At 42.1% G+C, this 16,884-nt stretch overlaps 1 protein-coding gene across 1 annotated transcript in view; it reads left to right on the top strand.

The window, feature by feature from the left end:
- The window catches only part of USP6NL (USP6 N-terminal like), a 171,303-nt gene that overhangs the window by 70,226 nt on the left and 84,193 nt on the right, over window positions 1–16,884 (top strand). The window contains exons 3-4 of the mRNA XM_054988917.1: window positions 14,978–15,051; window positions 16,652–16,734. Coding sequence (XP_054844892.1) covers window positions 14,978–15,051; window positions 16,652–16,734 — 157 coding nt within the window. The remainder of the gene's footprint in view (window positions 1–14,977; window positions 15,052–16,651; window positions 16,735–16,884) is intronic.

Here is a 16,884-nt window from a genome sequence, read left to right as displayed (position 1 = left end):
AGGCTTTGAGGCATGACATTTGTGGAGAGAAAGAGAGAGAGATTCAAGGGGTTTTTTTTTACATTAGTTCTAAAGCCATAGTAAATGATAAAAAATACATACATACATAAATCATAAATAAAATTCCAAAGATGAACATAACAGAATAGGGTAACTTGTACCTCAGGTCAATGAAGGTGACTGTAGTGTCTAGGTTTGAGGCATGACATTTGTGGAGAGAGAGAAATTCAAGAGGTTTTTTTTTTTTACATTAGTTCTAAAGCCATAGTAAACAATAACAAATAAAATACCTATATACATAAATCATAAATAAAATTCCAAAGATGAACATAACAGAATAGGGTAACTTGTACCTCAGGTCAATGAAGGTGACTGTAGTGTTTAGGCTTTGAGGCATGACATTTGTGGAGAGAGAGAGAGAGATTCAAGGGTTTTTTTTACATTCGTTCTAAAGCCATAGTAAATGATAAAAAATACATATATACATAAATCATCAATAAAAATTCCAAAGATGAAAATGTTACATAACAGAATAGCGTTTAATAATATCAATTTAAAACTCAGCTGTGTTTTGGACCATTTCCCCCCTCTTTCTTCAACTGAGAAAATGTCCTTTCGTCATCTGCATCTGGAGGTCACCTTCAGCCCCCTGAGGGGTACCGCCTCAGCACCCCATGCAATGGATTACTTATCCATGTCTCATTAAAGCTTACAAACCATCCAGTGTCCAGATTTATATTCCTGTTCTGAATAGCTGTAAATGCCTTAGCTGTGAGACCTAAACCAGCACTCTCTGTTTTGGAGAGCCTGACAGTGCAGATAATTGATAGGGGTTCTCCGTGTATTAACTCTTCCCATCAAGGCACACAGAGATTTCTTTTAGAGTGTAATGTTTATTCTTCATTGAAATAAACTCTACCTTTTTAACAAAGCAAGATATCAAAATATAAAGGATTATTAAAATAAACGCCACACGTATTAACTCTCAACATCTCTCAGTTACATCTAAGATTGATTTAGATTTACAATGAAATGCATTGAATTTTTAACAAGCACACATACGATTTTTTTTATTCTCACCGAGATCTTCATGAGATTTCTTTTCAGCAGAACCTCAACTCCTTATCTGGTGGCATCTTTTATACTAATTGGGATATGCTATCTACTGAGAAACCTACGGTCTTTTGCATGTAACATCAATATAAAAATATGATGGGTTTTAGATTTATCTGATCATTCAGATTTTCAGTTATGTGACAATGTACCTAGCCAAAATGATGCAATGTCTAGACGCAGGAAAAGAGGTGGTGGAACTCAGGACCACACAATGATATCACTTTGGGTCAACTGGAACAAGGGGGGGAGTTTTTTAAAGTTTAAATTGCCCTCTGCGAAAATGGTCACATGGCCAGTGGCCCCACCCCCCTGATCTCCAGACAGAGGGGAGTTTAGATTGCGCTCCGCTCTGCTGAGTGGCATGGAGGGCAATCTAAACTCCTCTCTGTCTGGAGATCAGGGGGCGGGGCCACCAGCCATGTGACCATTTTCAAGAGGGGCCGGAACTTCGTTCCACTGTGTTCCAGCTGAAAAAAAGCCCTGTCTAGACGCAAGATAAGCTATATAAATCATTAGAAGGTGGCAGGAAAAGTTAAGTCAGCAGATTATCATCGGTCCATTCTAACAAGTAAAGAACCAGTTATCTACTATTGCTTATTACTTTTAATTGGTTGTCAAAGATGAAAGGATCATCCGTGTGATTATACAGCCTGTTGAATAATACTACATTAAAGTTCATATGCAGTTCATTAGAATACATGTGTACTACTATGGTATAATGTGTTCTAAACTATATTCCTGCTACACCCATGTTTGCAATGTAGAAGAAAAAGAGGGGCACTGTGAGAATTGTGTGCCAACAGGTCTCTTCGGGAGGTAGAGTGGACAGCCAAGATTACAAACTCTGCATCTTATTCCATTTACCAATTTTATTTATTTATTTATTTATTTATTTGCGTCATTTATAGTCCGCCTTTCTCACTGAGACTCAAGGCAGATTACACAGTATGAGGTTAATACAATCAGTATCAAGTAAGTACATTTCAATACAATACGATAAGGTAAACATATACAAGTTTAAAAACATAGCATTAGCAAGGATCCAAGACATAGTAGCAATACTGAAGCAAAACATAATCAATTCTAGGACTAACATTAGACAGCATGGAGCGATGGTTGTACATGGGAGTACATATTTAAAGCAGCAGATAATATATGAAGCAAAAATGGTGATGAAGTCTATGATCCCCAACTCGTTAGTGAAGCACCTGAGACCCCATCCCTACAATGCAGCCCTGCCATTTCAGTAAAAATCCTTTTTGAATAGTTCGGTTTTGCATCGTTTACGGAAAGCCAGGAAAGTGGGGGCTCTTCTGACTTCCTCAGGCAGGTCATTCCACAGGATAGGGGCCACCACAGAGAAAGCCCATGTACGGGCTGCTGCTGACTTCACCTGTGTGCAGCCTGGTACCACCCTGTTCAGATGAGTGACGCTGCCGTGGAGGAACGTAGGGAGGGAGGTAGTTCAAATATATTGGTTGCTAACCAGGCCTTTATAGGTTCCTCTGTGGAGCAGCTCTACGGAGCTTCCAGACAAGAGATGGGTGTGCATGTATAAATAAGTATGGGAGGAGAGAAAATGGGTTTAACATATGTTTAGGACCCGGGGGGGGGGGAGTGGAATACAGCTGACAAGTTTACCATATGGTGTGTGATGGTTTGATCAGCTTTGTTGTTCAAACACTGGTGTCACACTTTTTCTGCTGTGGTACCCTGCAGACAGGCTTCCCTGCATGGCCCATGTGATTCAGTAGCCATCTGGGTTAGTAATCTGGTGTTGAATGGGCCATAAAGCTTTCTTTTATGAAGTGTCCTGTCCTGCCTTTTCTCCACAGTTTGCAGATCCCATAACACCCAGCGTAGTTCACATACTTATAGATCCGGAGGAGTTAGCCATGTCAGTCTGTAGTCGCAAAATAATAAAGAGTCCAGTAGCACCTTTAAGACTAACCAACTTTATTGTAGCATAAGCTTTCGAGAACTACAGATCTCTTCATCAGTTTCACTGCTGGAGCACCTGAAACACTTCCACTGCTGAGAAGAGAGAACAGCCACAAGGGGAGCCTTTTTCCTTTGCTCCTTTCCCCCCCTACTTCCTTGCTTTGCTGTTGCCACCACTTCTTCATCCTTTGCCCTGCTGTCTCCTTCCTTCTTCCTTTTCTAGAGCCAGCCACGTTTGTAGCCCAAACACTTCCAGCACTTACGTAGCTATTGCTGGCCAGCTTTTTTTCTCGGTGCCTATGTGGTTCCACCTCTTCCCGTTGATTGCTGGTACTGTTCCCTTCCTTCTCATTGGTGCATCTTGGGGGGTTGCTAAGCAAGTTGGAGATGTAATTTTTTTAACTATCTGAGATTTGAAATCCTCCATTTTTTTTTCAACTGTTCACATTTTCTTGCAACCCTGAGGTTCTCCCAGCTTTGCAGAGAAATATTTCCGACCTGTAATTGGCCCTATAGTGTGGATTTATTAATCTATCTCTAGAGGTTCAGGTTTAGCATATATGATGGCAGTGCCTCAGGGCAAACTATTTAGGGCTCCAGCTAACCTGTTCAAAAGCAATGTTTTAACACACCATGTTTAATAATTCAGCTTTAAGGCTTAGACCTGTCACTTTGAAACAGATTAATTTCAAATTTGAAAACCTGTAAATCAACTTTATAAGTTGGAAAAGAATTTTTCCCTATGTCCCCAGATGCCTTTTTCTTAAAAAAAAAATTCTCTTGCTGATTTTAATAATTCTCATGTGAGAGTGGATTAACATAATATTAAACTGTCAAAGTGGCTTGCGAGAACGCTTCAGTTGACGATTGGCAAAAGTACGGAGGATTATTTCATGTCAATGTGAATGTATGATTTTTTCTGTGATAAATGTAGCAAGTCATCAAAAGCTGTGGAGCATGTCAGACATTATTACTCTTCCGTACACCATAGGGAAAAGAAGACAAAATCTTGTTATAAATTTGTCCACAACTTTTTTTTAAAAAAGTATGAATGAAAAGGTATTATGTTCTAAATGTTTTTAGACTTAAAATTAGGCATTGAACACATGGAGGTTTTTTTTTTCCTTTTATTGTTATCATGGGCGTTCCATTTAGCGTTCGTGCTCCAGATTGGAATGATTTTAAAGCAAGGTGATTTAAGTCACTAAAGAAAAAAATATTAATTTTAAATTGTTGATTTTAATTGAGCTTTCAGTTTTGCAGTGTACCTGTAAAACATTGTGTGTATTAACAATGTCTGTGTATCGTATTCTAATTAAGTGGAGCTTTTATGTGAGAGCAAAATTCTGATCTTGCCTTTAGCGTTACGTCTGCTTAGGGACCTGAGGGTGGGATTGTGAAATTAACGAACTATGTCTGGCTGCCTCTATTCTCATGCAAGGATGTAAGCAGGATCTCTTGTTCATGAACGGCCCAGTCTTGTTCATGTTTAATCAGAAAGCTCAGAAATAACATCTGCAAGTACAATTGGCTTATTTCCAGGTAGGTAATGGATAGTCTTGCAGCCTGAGGCTTAACTATTAGTAAGCCCCATTGAACATAGTAGCATTTATTCCCAAATGAACATGCATGGGATTTTCGTGCACATGCCCAAACCTTTTCAGGTGATAGTTGGTGATTTGTCTATGATATAGAGATAGGGCTGCCAATCCCCCACCCGGGGCAGGGGATCCCCTGTTCCCACCTCCTCCCCCCGACCCCACTTACGTGGCCAAGGGGGGCGCCCCCCCGGCAGCATAGCATGCTCCTGGCAGCACAACACGCCCCCGCACCCCGCACTGGGCTGGGTTTGGGCCAAAGCAGGCCTGCAAGGGGGGGGGGGAATTCAGCCCTGTGGCAAGCGCGGGAGCGCATGCCAGGTGGCCCTTTGACCTGTGTGATGATGGCACTTCCCGGAAGTGACGTCATCACACATACTGGGAGGGATGCCAGATGCTGCGGAGGGTGAGTGCTGGGTTCCTAGTCCCTGGCGGGGGACTGGAGGGACATGGCAACCCTATATAAAGATGATATTTTGGGGAAGTTCATGGCTCAGTGGCAGAACATCTGCTTGGCATACATATGGTTCCAGATTCCATCTCTGGCATGTCCAGTTAAAAGACTAGGTAGGAAGTGATGTGAAAGATCTCTGCCTAAGCCCCTCAAGAGCTGCAGCTAGTCGGAGAAGACAATACTGACCTTGATGGACCGTTGGTCGAATCAGTATAAGGCAGCTTCATACGTCCATGCTGTTTGGTTCACAAAGCTTATACTAGTTTGGTGGTGTGGACTCTGATCTGAAGAACTGGGTTTGATTCCCCACTCCCCCACTTGAAGCCAGCTGGGTGACCTTGGGTCAGTCACAGTTCTCTCTGAGCTCTCTCAGCCCTGCCCATCTCACAGGGTGACTGTTGTGAGGATAATAATAACATACTTTGTAAACCACTCTGAGTGGGCGTTAAGTTGTCCTGAAGGTACATAAATCGAATGTTAATGTTGTTGTTGTTACTATATAGCAATCTATATACTAATATATTCTGCACATCAATACTTGACATATGTCAGGTGCTGGGTGGCTTGAGCAGGACAGCTGAGAAAGCCCTTTCTTGAGTCCTTGCTTACCGAATCTCAAGGTAATGCCGGTTCTCACAGGAAGATACTGCCGGAAAGTGATCTTTCAGGTACTTTTGGACTGGAATGGTTCTTGGCTTTCAGGTACTTTTAGACTGGAGTGGTTCTTGGCTTTAAAAGTCAAAATTAGCATCTACTGAAGTCAGCCAGAAATGAACTGGAAGCCAACGCAAGTTGGAAGAGTTCTGGTTTACTGGATTTGTTTCAGGGAGTCCAAGTCAGGACTCATTTCAGTACTATGTGCTAAAGTAGTGCGATTTCATAATGGACTTATTTGTGGCCCATTTATTTTACTTTTATTTATATCCTGCTTTCTCCTCATTGGGAACCCAAAGCAGTTCACTTTGTTCTTCTTTCCTCTATTTTATCCTCATAACAGTCCTGTGAGGTAGGTTAAGCTGCGAGGGTGCAACGGGCCCAACATCACCCTGTGAGCTTCCGTGGCATAGCGGAGATTTGAACCTGGGCCTCCCAGATCCTAGTTCAACACTAACCACTACACCACGCTGGCTCTCATTTTGCCCTAAAGGTTGATAGAGACACCCCCCTCCCCATGCACATACACATCATAAGCATTGTGTGCAAAATACTACGGTCTGGGTGTCCTGCTGTTCTATTAAGCAGAATTTAAGGATGGCCGTAGAATTTGTTGCCATGTGATACAAATTACAATGGAGAGGAGGAAGGGGAGAGAACTGAGCGTGGAGAATGCGCTGATAAAAAGGCATATGCCGGTGATAACTTGGTTCATGTTCCGCTTGGTTTAAAAGAAGTAAATCAATCTTAGTTTCGCCGCATGGGAGGATATGTAGCTACAAAAAGTAGCGCATGGAGTCTTAACCTTTGCTTCCTTTCTCTGGCAGAAGGACATTATTATTTCTGAAACTGAACCAGCTCTGAGCCTTTTACACACCTTGGCAAAGAATTCCTGGTCTTACTGAGCTTATGGTATATAAAAAAGAACTTTGCAGCAAAGATGTGTGCTCAAGAAATGATGGAATGTGAGGAGTGGAGTCATGAAGGAATGAGATGGATAATATGGGATCTAAAAGATGGTTTCTGTTCATCGGGGAGAACTGTTGGATGGAAATAATAAAGCATAGAAAGAGACTTTATATGGGAAGGTGTATATTTTGAACAAAGAAAGAGTTGTGTGTCAACACCAGTGATTTGGGTTTCCTGGAAGGATTGCAATCAGAAAATTTTCCAGGGCCTGGCCTGATTCAGCATGTTTATTATAAATTTTATTTAGTGGGAAAAAAATCAAGCATCTCATGTTAGTTTTCTCTCACAATATCAACAAATGCTTAAGCTGAAATATTCGGTTAGGTGGGGAAACAAAATCTAGGGTCCATGTATTAAACATTGACATTTGAACAAATTCAGAGCTCTCTGTGGAAATTGAGCTGTATGTGGAAATTATTTTTGTTGGACTCATAAATAACTGAAGACAATATAGCCGATATGTCCCTTACGTTGTTTAAATGGGGTGGGTGGGGGGCGGAGGAATGAAGTCACAGCAAATTGTTGACATGCTAACTTGAGCACACCTGAAGAACTGCGCATGGTATGCCATGGACGGGATTGTCCATTCATTGGTAATGTTTAAATTCTACCTATGGAGGTCATTGGGGCGTCTCAGTTCCACAACTGTGTTGCTTGTTAGTACTGTCTACCATGTGAAAGGAGACATATAAATAAGAATTTTGCCTTTGATTTGACCTGTATACCACATGAGTTCATAACTTCATTTTTGTTTGGATCATTACAGGTGTTTGTGGATTGATACCACCCCCAACCCTATTTGCACAAATCAATGAAACATTAATAATAACATTCTATTTATAATACTGTTTATAACACTATGCAGCAATTTACATACAAATATATTCTGCACACCAGGACTTGACAAATGTCATGTGCTAGGTGGCAGGTGAAGTTCTGTGGCTTGAGCAGGACAGCTGAGAAACCCCTTCAGGACAACTTAAAGTATGTTATTATTATCCACACAACAATCACCCTGTGAGGTAGATGGGGCTGAAAGAGCTCTGAGAGAGCTGTGACTGGCCCAAGGTCACCCAACTGGCTTCAAGTGGAGGAGTCGGGGGGATAAAACCCGGTTCTCCAAATTAGAGTCCTGCCGCTCTTAACTACTACACTAAACCACTAAACCGTGTACATGTATTCTCTTACCCAATTCCTAAGGATAATCACTGTTAATGAGAGTTTTGAAACTGTCTAGCACACTTAATATTGTACTGGCCATGGCATCTATTTGTTGTTAATTTTGTGAAATTTAGAAATGGAAATGTTTTTCCACAGAAAAACGAAACACTGTCTCACATGTTTGTCCAACACTACATGATTTCTCACTTGGCTCGGTAGAATAGACCTCAGTGGCTTGTGCCTCTTCTTCCTCCAGGTCCCTCTGGACTGCAAAGTAGCTGCTCGAAGGTCAAGTGCTTCCTTTCCCACAGGCTTGACCCCCAGGAGATCTGCAATGCCGAGGCCACCTCCCCATCCCAAGGCTACCTGCCAAGAGGGGGAAGTGCTGCTCGGAGCAGAGAGGGCCTTGCTTTGTCTTGGGGAGGAGGGAGGGTTTTGATAGCTGCAGTGGTGCAGTGATGTCACTTCCAGAAATGACACCATTGTGCCAGGAGCTAGGATTATGAAGATCGTTACCCCTGTGAGTACTGCCCACCTCCCCTGATCCGGGATTTCCCTGGAGACCATCTGGCAATCATAGGAGGGAACACGGGGTAATAACTTTTAATAACAGCAGCAACTATGGTGGTTGATTCTGGGTTGGGAAATACCTGGAGATTTGGGGGACAGAGTCTGGTGAGGGCAGCGTTTGGGGAGAGGAAGGAGCAGGGCATAAATGCCATACAATCCACCCCCCCAAAGCAGCCATTTTTTCCAGGTAAACTGCTCTCTGTTATCTGGAGATGTTGTAATGCCAGTAGCTGTTCAGGCATCACCTGAAAGATGACAAGCCTAGCCATAACACAGCTACTGCCAATTCCCCTTCCAGCCTCAGGGAGTGCCTTCATTCATATGAACCTGCCTTATCTCTTTGGCAAGCAGGGTGTGTGTGAGCAGCCTTATTCTATTTTAAATCAAGCTTTAAGGGATGCCTCCACTTTGGGGCATTGCCTGAGAGTGTCCCTCCTGGGTACTTTGTCATCATATAAAGGTCCTTTTTATTAAGGGAGACACATTCTTGTTTCAGGATCTTATTACTTAATGCCACGACTTGGAAATTAGTTTTAGATTTATGTCTTGAGCTATGGCTAATGTTTTAGCCGGGTTTACTGATCTGTTTTAATTGATTATTTTGATGATAATTTATGTTGTGCATCCCGTTCAGAGTACTTAAAGATGAGAATGAGTCTAATGCATTTTAGAAATAAATACATCTTAATCTTGGAGTTATACTGCATGCTAAAGGCAAAAGAAAAATACAAGAGGATACAGAAGATAAAGTTTTACTTGCCAATGCCAGGCCCAGAGTATACATTCTCCATGACGAAATTTTCTTTGAATATTTTACGGTAGGGTTCTCTTGCGTTGTATGGTTCCATTCCAGAGATGATGAGAAAACATTGCCTGTCATTATGGAAATGAACCTTGGAAGTCTTTATGCTTCCTCACCCCCTTTTGTGCAGCTTGAATACTGAGGACTTTTTGGCTCTCTACAAACAATGTGGTGGTCAGCCTTGGTTTGTAATTGGATGGGAGACCTCCAACAAAGGCAATGGCAAACCATGAAAACCCCATCTGAGGTTGCCATAACTCAGCTATGACTTGATGGCACTTTCCACCACCACACAAACAGTGTGGTATAGTGGTTTGAGACCCAAGTTCAAATTTCCACTTCATTATGGAAGCTTGCTTGGGTGACCTTAGGACAGTCAAACATACTCAATCCTAATGCACCTCATAAGTAGAGATGGGCACGAACTGGAAAAAACCCGAGCCATGTGGTTCCTGGTTCGTCAAATTTCATGAACCGCAAACTTTCACGAACCTCCCCCTGGTTCGTCAAATTTCATGAACCGCAAACTTTCATGAACCTCCCCCTGGTTCGCAAACCGGTTTGTTTGGTTCATGAAAACGTCACATCCCGGTCAGAAAATCACTTCCAGGTCAACAGAAGGTCACTTCAGGGCCAGCAGAAGTTCAGTTCTGTGTCAGCAGAAGGTCTGCAGGAAGTCCATCCCCTGTTGCCTAGGAAACCAATTGATTGGCACCAGGCTGTCTGCAGTGATGGACTAAAAAACAAACCAAATGAACCAGCCTAAAGTTCGTGGCGGTTCGTCAGAAATGGGATCTGACGAACCGTGGTTCACAAACCATGAACTGGCCTGGTTCGTGCTTAATTTTGGTTCGTATTTCGGTTCGTGCCCATCTCTACTCATAAGGTTGATGCGAGGGAAAAATGGAGGCAAGGACAGCAAAGTAATCTGCTTTGGGACTCCATTGGGGGAAAAAGTGGGCAGTAAATAAACATGGGGAGAAAAAAGTTGTGGTAATAAATAAACCACTGTTTGCTGTGAAATGAAAAACTATAGTCTGTTCTCTTTCCTTCAAACCTGCTTTCAGTCCATTTTTCCAGTATTTTCTTGTGTCTATCAATGGAAAGATTTCTGGTCTATTTTTCCCTTAAAGATACTGACTTTTGAAAAAGTGCCCTGAACTCTTTCACTTTCTGAACACATGAAAACACCTGGCTGGCTCTGTTTTTCTCACTCCTTTACCCTATTGTTTTTTTTAAAGTAGTTGCTAATGTGAATTCCCTCCAGCTGGCCCCTTCTGTAGGATCATCTTTGCTGGCTGAAATTGTTCCAGTTAACCTTGCGTTGCAATAAGTATGTACAATTTTGGCTTATGATAAATAGTCATTACCCTGAAATTAACACATTGGGCAGCAGCGTAATGAGTGTGACGGGAATGAGATCCGAGCATAGTGAAGAAAGGCTCTGCTCTCTCCGCTGTGCCCTGCTTCTGTTTCGCTAAAATGTAGCAACTCGCCTCTGCATGTTGGAAAGACCGTTTCCCATGCTTAATATGCCATTAACGAGAGGAGCATTCGACCATGCACTGATTAAATCTGGTTTCTTCAAAGGTTGCTTATTTGAAAATCCTGAAATGTGGAAGTTGTTAATGTATTTTTGTACCATAATCTTGTACAGATTATTTCCACAGTGTTTGTAGCATTGATAGCTAGTGCAGAGTAGTGGTTAGAGCGTCGAACTAGAATCTAGGAGACCCAGGTTCAAATCCCCGCTCTGACATGGAAACTTAGTGGGTGACCCTAGGTCAGTTACACATTCTCCGTCTAACCTACCTCACAGGGTTGTTGTGAGGGTAAAATGGAGGCGAGGAGAAGTATGTAATCTGCTTTGTGTCCTCATTGGTGAGAAAGGTGGTGTATAAATAAAATAAGGCAGTAGAGAATTATTTTATCCCTTATTATCTGGTGTGCTCCTTTAAATATTGAGGTGTTTGGGGATATGCATAGCCATTGTGCTGGCATAGTCTTGGACTGGGGAACTGGTTCAAATCCCCCAATAACCACGAATAGCTGTGGGCAAGTCATTAGCTCTGTCTAATATTCTGCCTCACAAGGGTGTTGTGAGGATAAAATGGGACAATTCCATGTACATTTTTGTGAGCTTTCTAGGCAGTGAGGGGGATGTAAATATGGTGATGCTCAGCATCATATTTTGCAGAACCGTTTTGAGAACGTACTAACGGGTGCAGGGTTGGAGTCCCAGACCCTCACAATGGCCTGTTGCCAAGTCCCATTGACATTGCTCTATGTTGGCAGCTGGGGGTAGGGGTACGTACTGTCCCTTGAGATGGTCAGATTTAGGCCAAGGGCTGTAGTTGTTGAGCCCAGTTGCTGAGAGGTGACAGTCTTCTTTGCAGTTATTTTATCCTTCATGCATTTCTTCTGTTAGAAATCACAGTCCTCTTTTGACACCTGATGCCTTGTAGTCCCTCTGCACTTCATTTCACCTGCCATGTCTGCTTTCCTGATGTGTCAAGCCATTGCTCCAGCTGTGACTTGTCCCTGTTATGTTTCCTGGCATGACCTGTATTTTTTCTCTGACTGCATTCTCGGTGTTCATTTAAGTGTCCTCCGGGAGAAAGCAACACCATTTCTTGAACAGTAAAGAAGTCTTCTAATCGTCACACTTCATGCATCTGATCTGGTTGCTTTGCAGTTTTCAGGAACAATAACGTCTTGACATGGATTAAGTTTCTCAGATAATTAAGGATAACACGACAAGAAGCTGAGCCCACGGGTAAACAGGAGAGGGCTTTATTCGAAGAACAGAGCACATGTTCAGTGCAATATGTGGAACCTGTCAAGGCAGAAACAGTAACATGAGGAGGAGCAAGATTTCAGACATGCTTTCAAATCCTCCTCTAATTAGACTCATGATAGCCCCTTAAAAAAGTGGGTGGTCAATGACAAAACTTACTGCACTGATTAGAGAAAGGACATTAGTTAACTTCTTGACTGAATGGAAACCGTTTATAGACTTTTTGCATGAAATGGGTAACAAGGATTTGATGACATCTGGATTTATGGATTAAGAAACGTGAACAATAGAAAAAAGAGGGGTTTTGTGACTAACCTAGAATAAGTGTGACTCTAGAAATGATATATATTTGTTGCGGAGAAAATCGGAACTCGACCTGCAGGGTAATTTAGTTTTAAAAAAAAAAATTATAAAGATATATAGATATATGTCTTCTTAGCATGTCTTATGTTTAGAATGTTGTGTTTTTTCTTATTCTCTATGTTTATAGTTTATAGTTTATAGCTATTATGTTATGGTTTATAATTTATAGTTTAAATAAAGAAAATTCTACCTGTCAAAAAAAAGTGGCTGGTGTTCATAAACACTCCATTGTTGCAACTATTTTTCAAGTTTCTGATTCTCGGGATTCCTTTCTATGTGCATGTATCATTATGGAATTCTTGCACGCTAGCTGTGGGATCTCTGCAGATCGCAGAGGGTTCAGGGACACATCGCTGGTCTGGCTAGGTGGGCTTTACTGTTATCTGGCATGGGTCATAATTTATTTCTTTACTGCATTGAATTTGCAAGTGTCTCCTAATGTTCCCTGACTCGCCTGCCACTGCACATGGCAGGAGAAGAGCTATGATATAGAGATGTGGAGCTATGATATGGAGATCTTTGGGGCTATAACAGCAACAAAACAGTGCTCTTCTAAACAGATTAGTGTCCTACTTAGAGCAGTGAACAATGTCAGGGTGTTCACAATTACTCTTATTCTCATTGAACAACTCTCAATGAGAGAGTTGTTCAGAGTTGCTTGGAACCCAAAAAGTGTTGCTCTCATGGAAAAGGGAGGAGTCAATGACTTTCCCTCCTTCCTCTTCCTCTTCACATAGCTGCTGTGTATGTGGATATTGCTCCATGAGGATCCTCCAACCCTGAGGGAATAACCTTTTCCAGAGTTGTAAAGGGCTGGTGGGGGAAGCAAGGAAAATCCACAATAATTAGAGGCTGCCTGTAATGGATCACTGGATCCGCTCCACCTACATCTTCAGCCATGTTTTATCATAACGCACAGTGTGTCCTATTGAGGACAAAATTGATTGCATTTGAACAATAAAGACTTCCTTGAAAATGTTATACTTCTGCAGTATACACGAGAAGAAGAGCCCCGTGGCGCAGAGTGGTAAGCTGCAGTACTGCAGCCCAAGCTCTGCTCACGACCTGAGTTCGATCCTGGCGGAATCCGGGTTTAGGTAGCTAGCTCAAGGTTGACTCATCCTTCCATCCTTCCAAAGTCGGTAAAATGAGTACCCAGGTTCCTGGGAGTAAAGTGTAGATGACTGGGGAAGACAATGGAAAAACACCCTGTAACAAAAAGTCTGCCAAGAAAACGTCGTGATGTGGCATCCCTCATGGGTCAGTAATGACTTGGTGCTTGCACAGGGGACTACCTTTACCTACCTTTATCTACATGAGAATTGCATAATGCTACAGATTGTTTCATAAAAATCTTCATATCACAATTTCTAAAAAGCATCTTGAGCTTGTCATGCGTTCTCTTAAAAAGCATTTAGCTCTTTCTAAAAGAGTAGTTCATAGGAAGTCCCCCCCCGCCAACCCTAATATTTCCGTTTTTTTCCATTGGGGGGAGAAGTCCTTAGGGGGTGGAACTGGAAGAAACGTGTGTTTCTCCAATTTCCCTCCAAAGTTTCTTCTGGGTCTTCACTTCTATAGGTGAGCAATTTCATACCCCCTTCAAACTCACGCCCATGATGAGAAATTTTCTGAGCCAGAAGAAAGCAAGTGACAGTCTACTTTCTTCAACCCATCCACCCAAATGCCACCCTCAATCAGCCTGTGGCTTTGGCCTGTGCATTTCTCTCTGTTAGCAAGGATTTTCTTCTCTCCCAACCATTTGCCACAGCATATTATTAGACAGGAATCTCTTTGTGGATCCCTTCATTATTTGAAGGGAAAGGTTGGAGGTTTGTAAGACTGGTATACCATCTCCTCCCCTGCCTGCCTCCCAATTCCTCCTCTGTCCATCTGTATACTTTATCTGGACTGCTTCCACTTTCTCATTAAAGTATTCGTTATCTATTGAAAACAGTATGGTATAGTGGCTAGAGTGGATTAGACATAGGGAGGTCCAAGTTCAGATTTCTGTTTGCCATGAAGCTCATCTGGTGACCCTGACCCAGTCATTCTCTTTCAGCCTAACTCACCTCTTACTGTTATTAGGGTGTGTGTGGTGCCCTCAAGTCGTAGCTGCCTTATGGCGACTCCTGGTGGGGTTTTCATGGCAAGAGACTAACAGCTGGCTTGCCCTTGTCTGCCTCTGCAACCCTGGTCTTCGCTGGAGGTCTCCCATCCAATTACTAACCAAGGCCAACCCTGCTTAGCTTCTGAGATCTGACAAGATCAGGCTCATAGGGTACAGTAGAGAAGGTGGAAACCATGAAAGCGTCCCCTGAGCTTCTTGGGGCAGTGCACAAGGGGGGAAAAAAGGCCTTGCTGTTGCATATACATTTTTCTGTTCCTTTTTCTCGCGCTGGGATGTTCATGCTCTTGTCATTAAACTTTGATACATTATTTGCTCAGCAATATCATTTGCTCCAAAGGAAACGTCTGTTTTCTTCTTTTCTAGCGCTACTCATGGCTTCCGTCAGAAAAATCTCCCTAACCTACTGTGTACTCATCTTTCCCAGGTACAGATGCTGAGCGGGATTCTGCTATCAAACTTGCCCAGGAAAGAGCGGAAATCGTTGCCAAGTATGACCGAGTAAGTTCCGTGTGACAGCAGCGGCAAAAGCGAGATGTATGCTAGCAATTATTGCACAGGAGATTGAAAACATGGAAAGTGTTTCTCTGCAGTAAGACCCCACTGTTGTCCCCAGTGGACATCCACAAAAGTTTACGTCATGCTCTCGTCCTCCACTTTATCCCCACAACGCCCCTATGGTGGACTGAGATTGTGACTGGCCAAGGTCCCCCATCAAGCTTCCATGGCATTGTGGGAATTCAAACCCTGGTCTCCCAGATCCTTTTCTGGCACTCAAGCTGCTATACTACGCTGTCTCTCCTAATGCCCTCGCATAGATCTGTAGACCGGCTGCATTTGTAATACCACGCACAATTCCAGTCTGATCTTTAAAAGGTGGAAAAAGTGCAACTAGTGTGATCGAGGAATTAGAGAGAAGGCAAAGGAGTTTGTGGCTTTTTGTTGTGGAAAGAGCCAACTGAAGGAGGGCCCGATGGAGGTTTATACATTTGTGTAGGAAGGAGCAAACACCTAGCACTGGAAGACTGCACTGCACAAGTGAACAAAAATGCAGGATCTCCCTGCCTGAGTTCCTCTAATAACTGGTGTTCTGTTTAACCAACACAGTACTTAGTCGGGGTAGCCGTGTCCTACATCAGTTTGCCTGTCACCATTATTAATGTTGTATATTATTTTTTAGCTAAGAGGCATAAGTGCCATTGGAGAAACAGTGGGATCAATTATAGTACAAGTTGCAAAACAGTAGGAAAACTCCATTGCAAGCAATTTTAGAAAGAATGGCCGATGTGTCATAGGATTGTGCATATGCAGAGGAGCTTTTCTGTGGGCTGCTGTTGTGTGAAGGGAGGAAGAAAGCCCAACTGCACACATTTTTTCCCTGTCTATATCACAGTTTTCTTTTGTCCTTCCTTCCAAGATCATTTATCCCTCTCTGCCATTTTTTAATGATTTTCTCATCTATATGGATTGGTAACATTTGGAACAGGAAGTTCAGTTTGGATAATATATCCATTTTAACAGCAGAGGTTATTCCTAGCCACAAAATATTCAGTTTTTCCCATCTTTGCAGATCTTTGGTAATGCTTGTCCTAATTTTTTGAAAGTTATCTTTATATAAGTTATCGTTTTGTCCTGTTACTTTTATTCCCAAATATTTGATTGGTTTCCTGGTGACAGCACGATCTGGTATTTTCTCTCTTCTTGTTCCGTTCTGGTTACCACTAGTAACATTATCTTAGTCTTCTTTTTGTTCAGTTTATATCCAGAATACAATCCAAATCTAAGTATTTGCTCCATTATATATTTCAAAGAAATGTTTGGTTTTGTCACTGATATAACAACTCATCCACTTAACTTTTCATTTTATATTCTTCTTTGACTTCTTTTATTCTGACAGTTCTGGTGTCTTGCCTAATTTTCACAGCCAGTATTTCCAATGCCATAATAAACAATAGTGGTGATATTGGACACCCCTGTTGAGTTTCTTTTGCTATTTCAATTTTCTCCATTACTTCTGCAATTTTCTCTGTTTACTAAAATTCTGGCTTTCTGTTAGTCAATGAATTTTTGTCATGTTTTGTTTTGTTCTGTTTTGTTATAGGGACGAGAAGGCACACAGATTGAACCTTGGGAAGACGCCGACTACCTTCTTTACAAAGTTACTGACAGATTCGGTTTTCTGCAGTAAGTGGCATAGCTTGGGGAGGAAATTAGTTTAAAAGTTTGCGTGCCTTGTTGACTTTTGTTTTTGCATGCCTGTTTGCTCAGAGTATTGGCTGCTTACATTGAGCAGAATTGCTTCGAGAATAGAATTCCATTTGGTGAATAAAATTT

Source organism: Eublepharis macularius, chromosome 9 (genome assembly GCF_028583425.1).
Source record: "Eublepharis macularius isolate TG4126 chromosome 9, MPM_Emac_v1.0, whole genome shotgun sequence".
Lineage (NCBI taxonomy): Eukaryota > Metazoa > Chordata > Lepidosauria > Squamata > Eublepharidae > Eublepharis > Eublepharis macularius.
The sequence above is the reverse complement of the archived record's forward strand: the minus strand, read 5'-3'. Positions and strand labels throughout refer to the sequence as shown.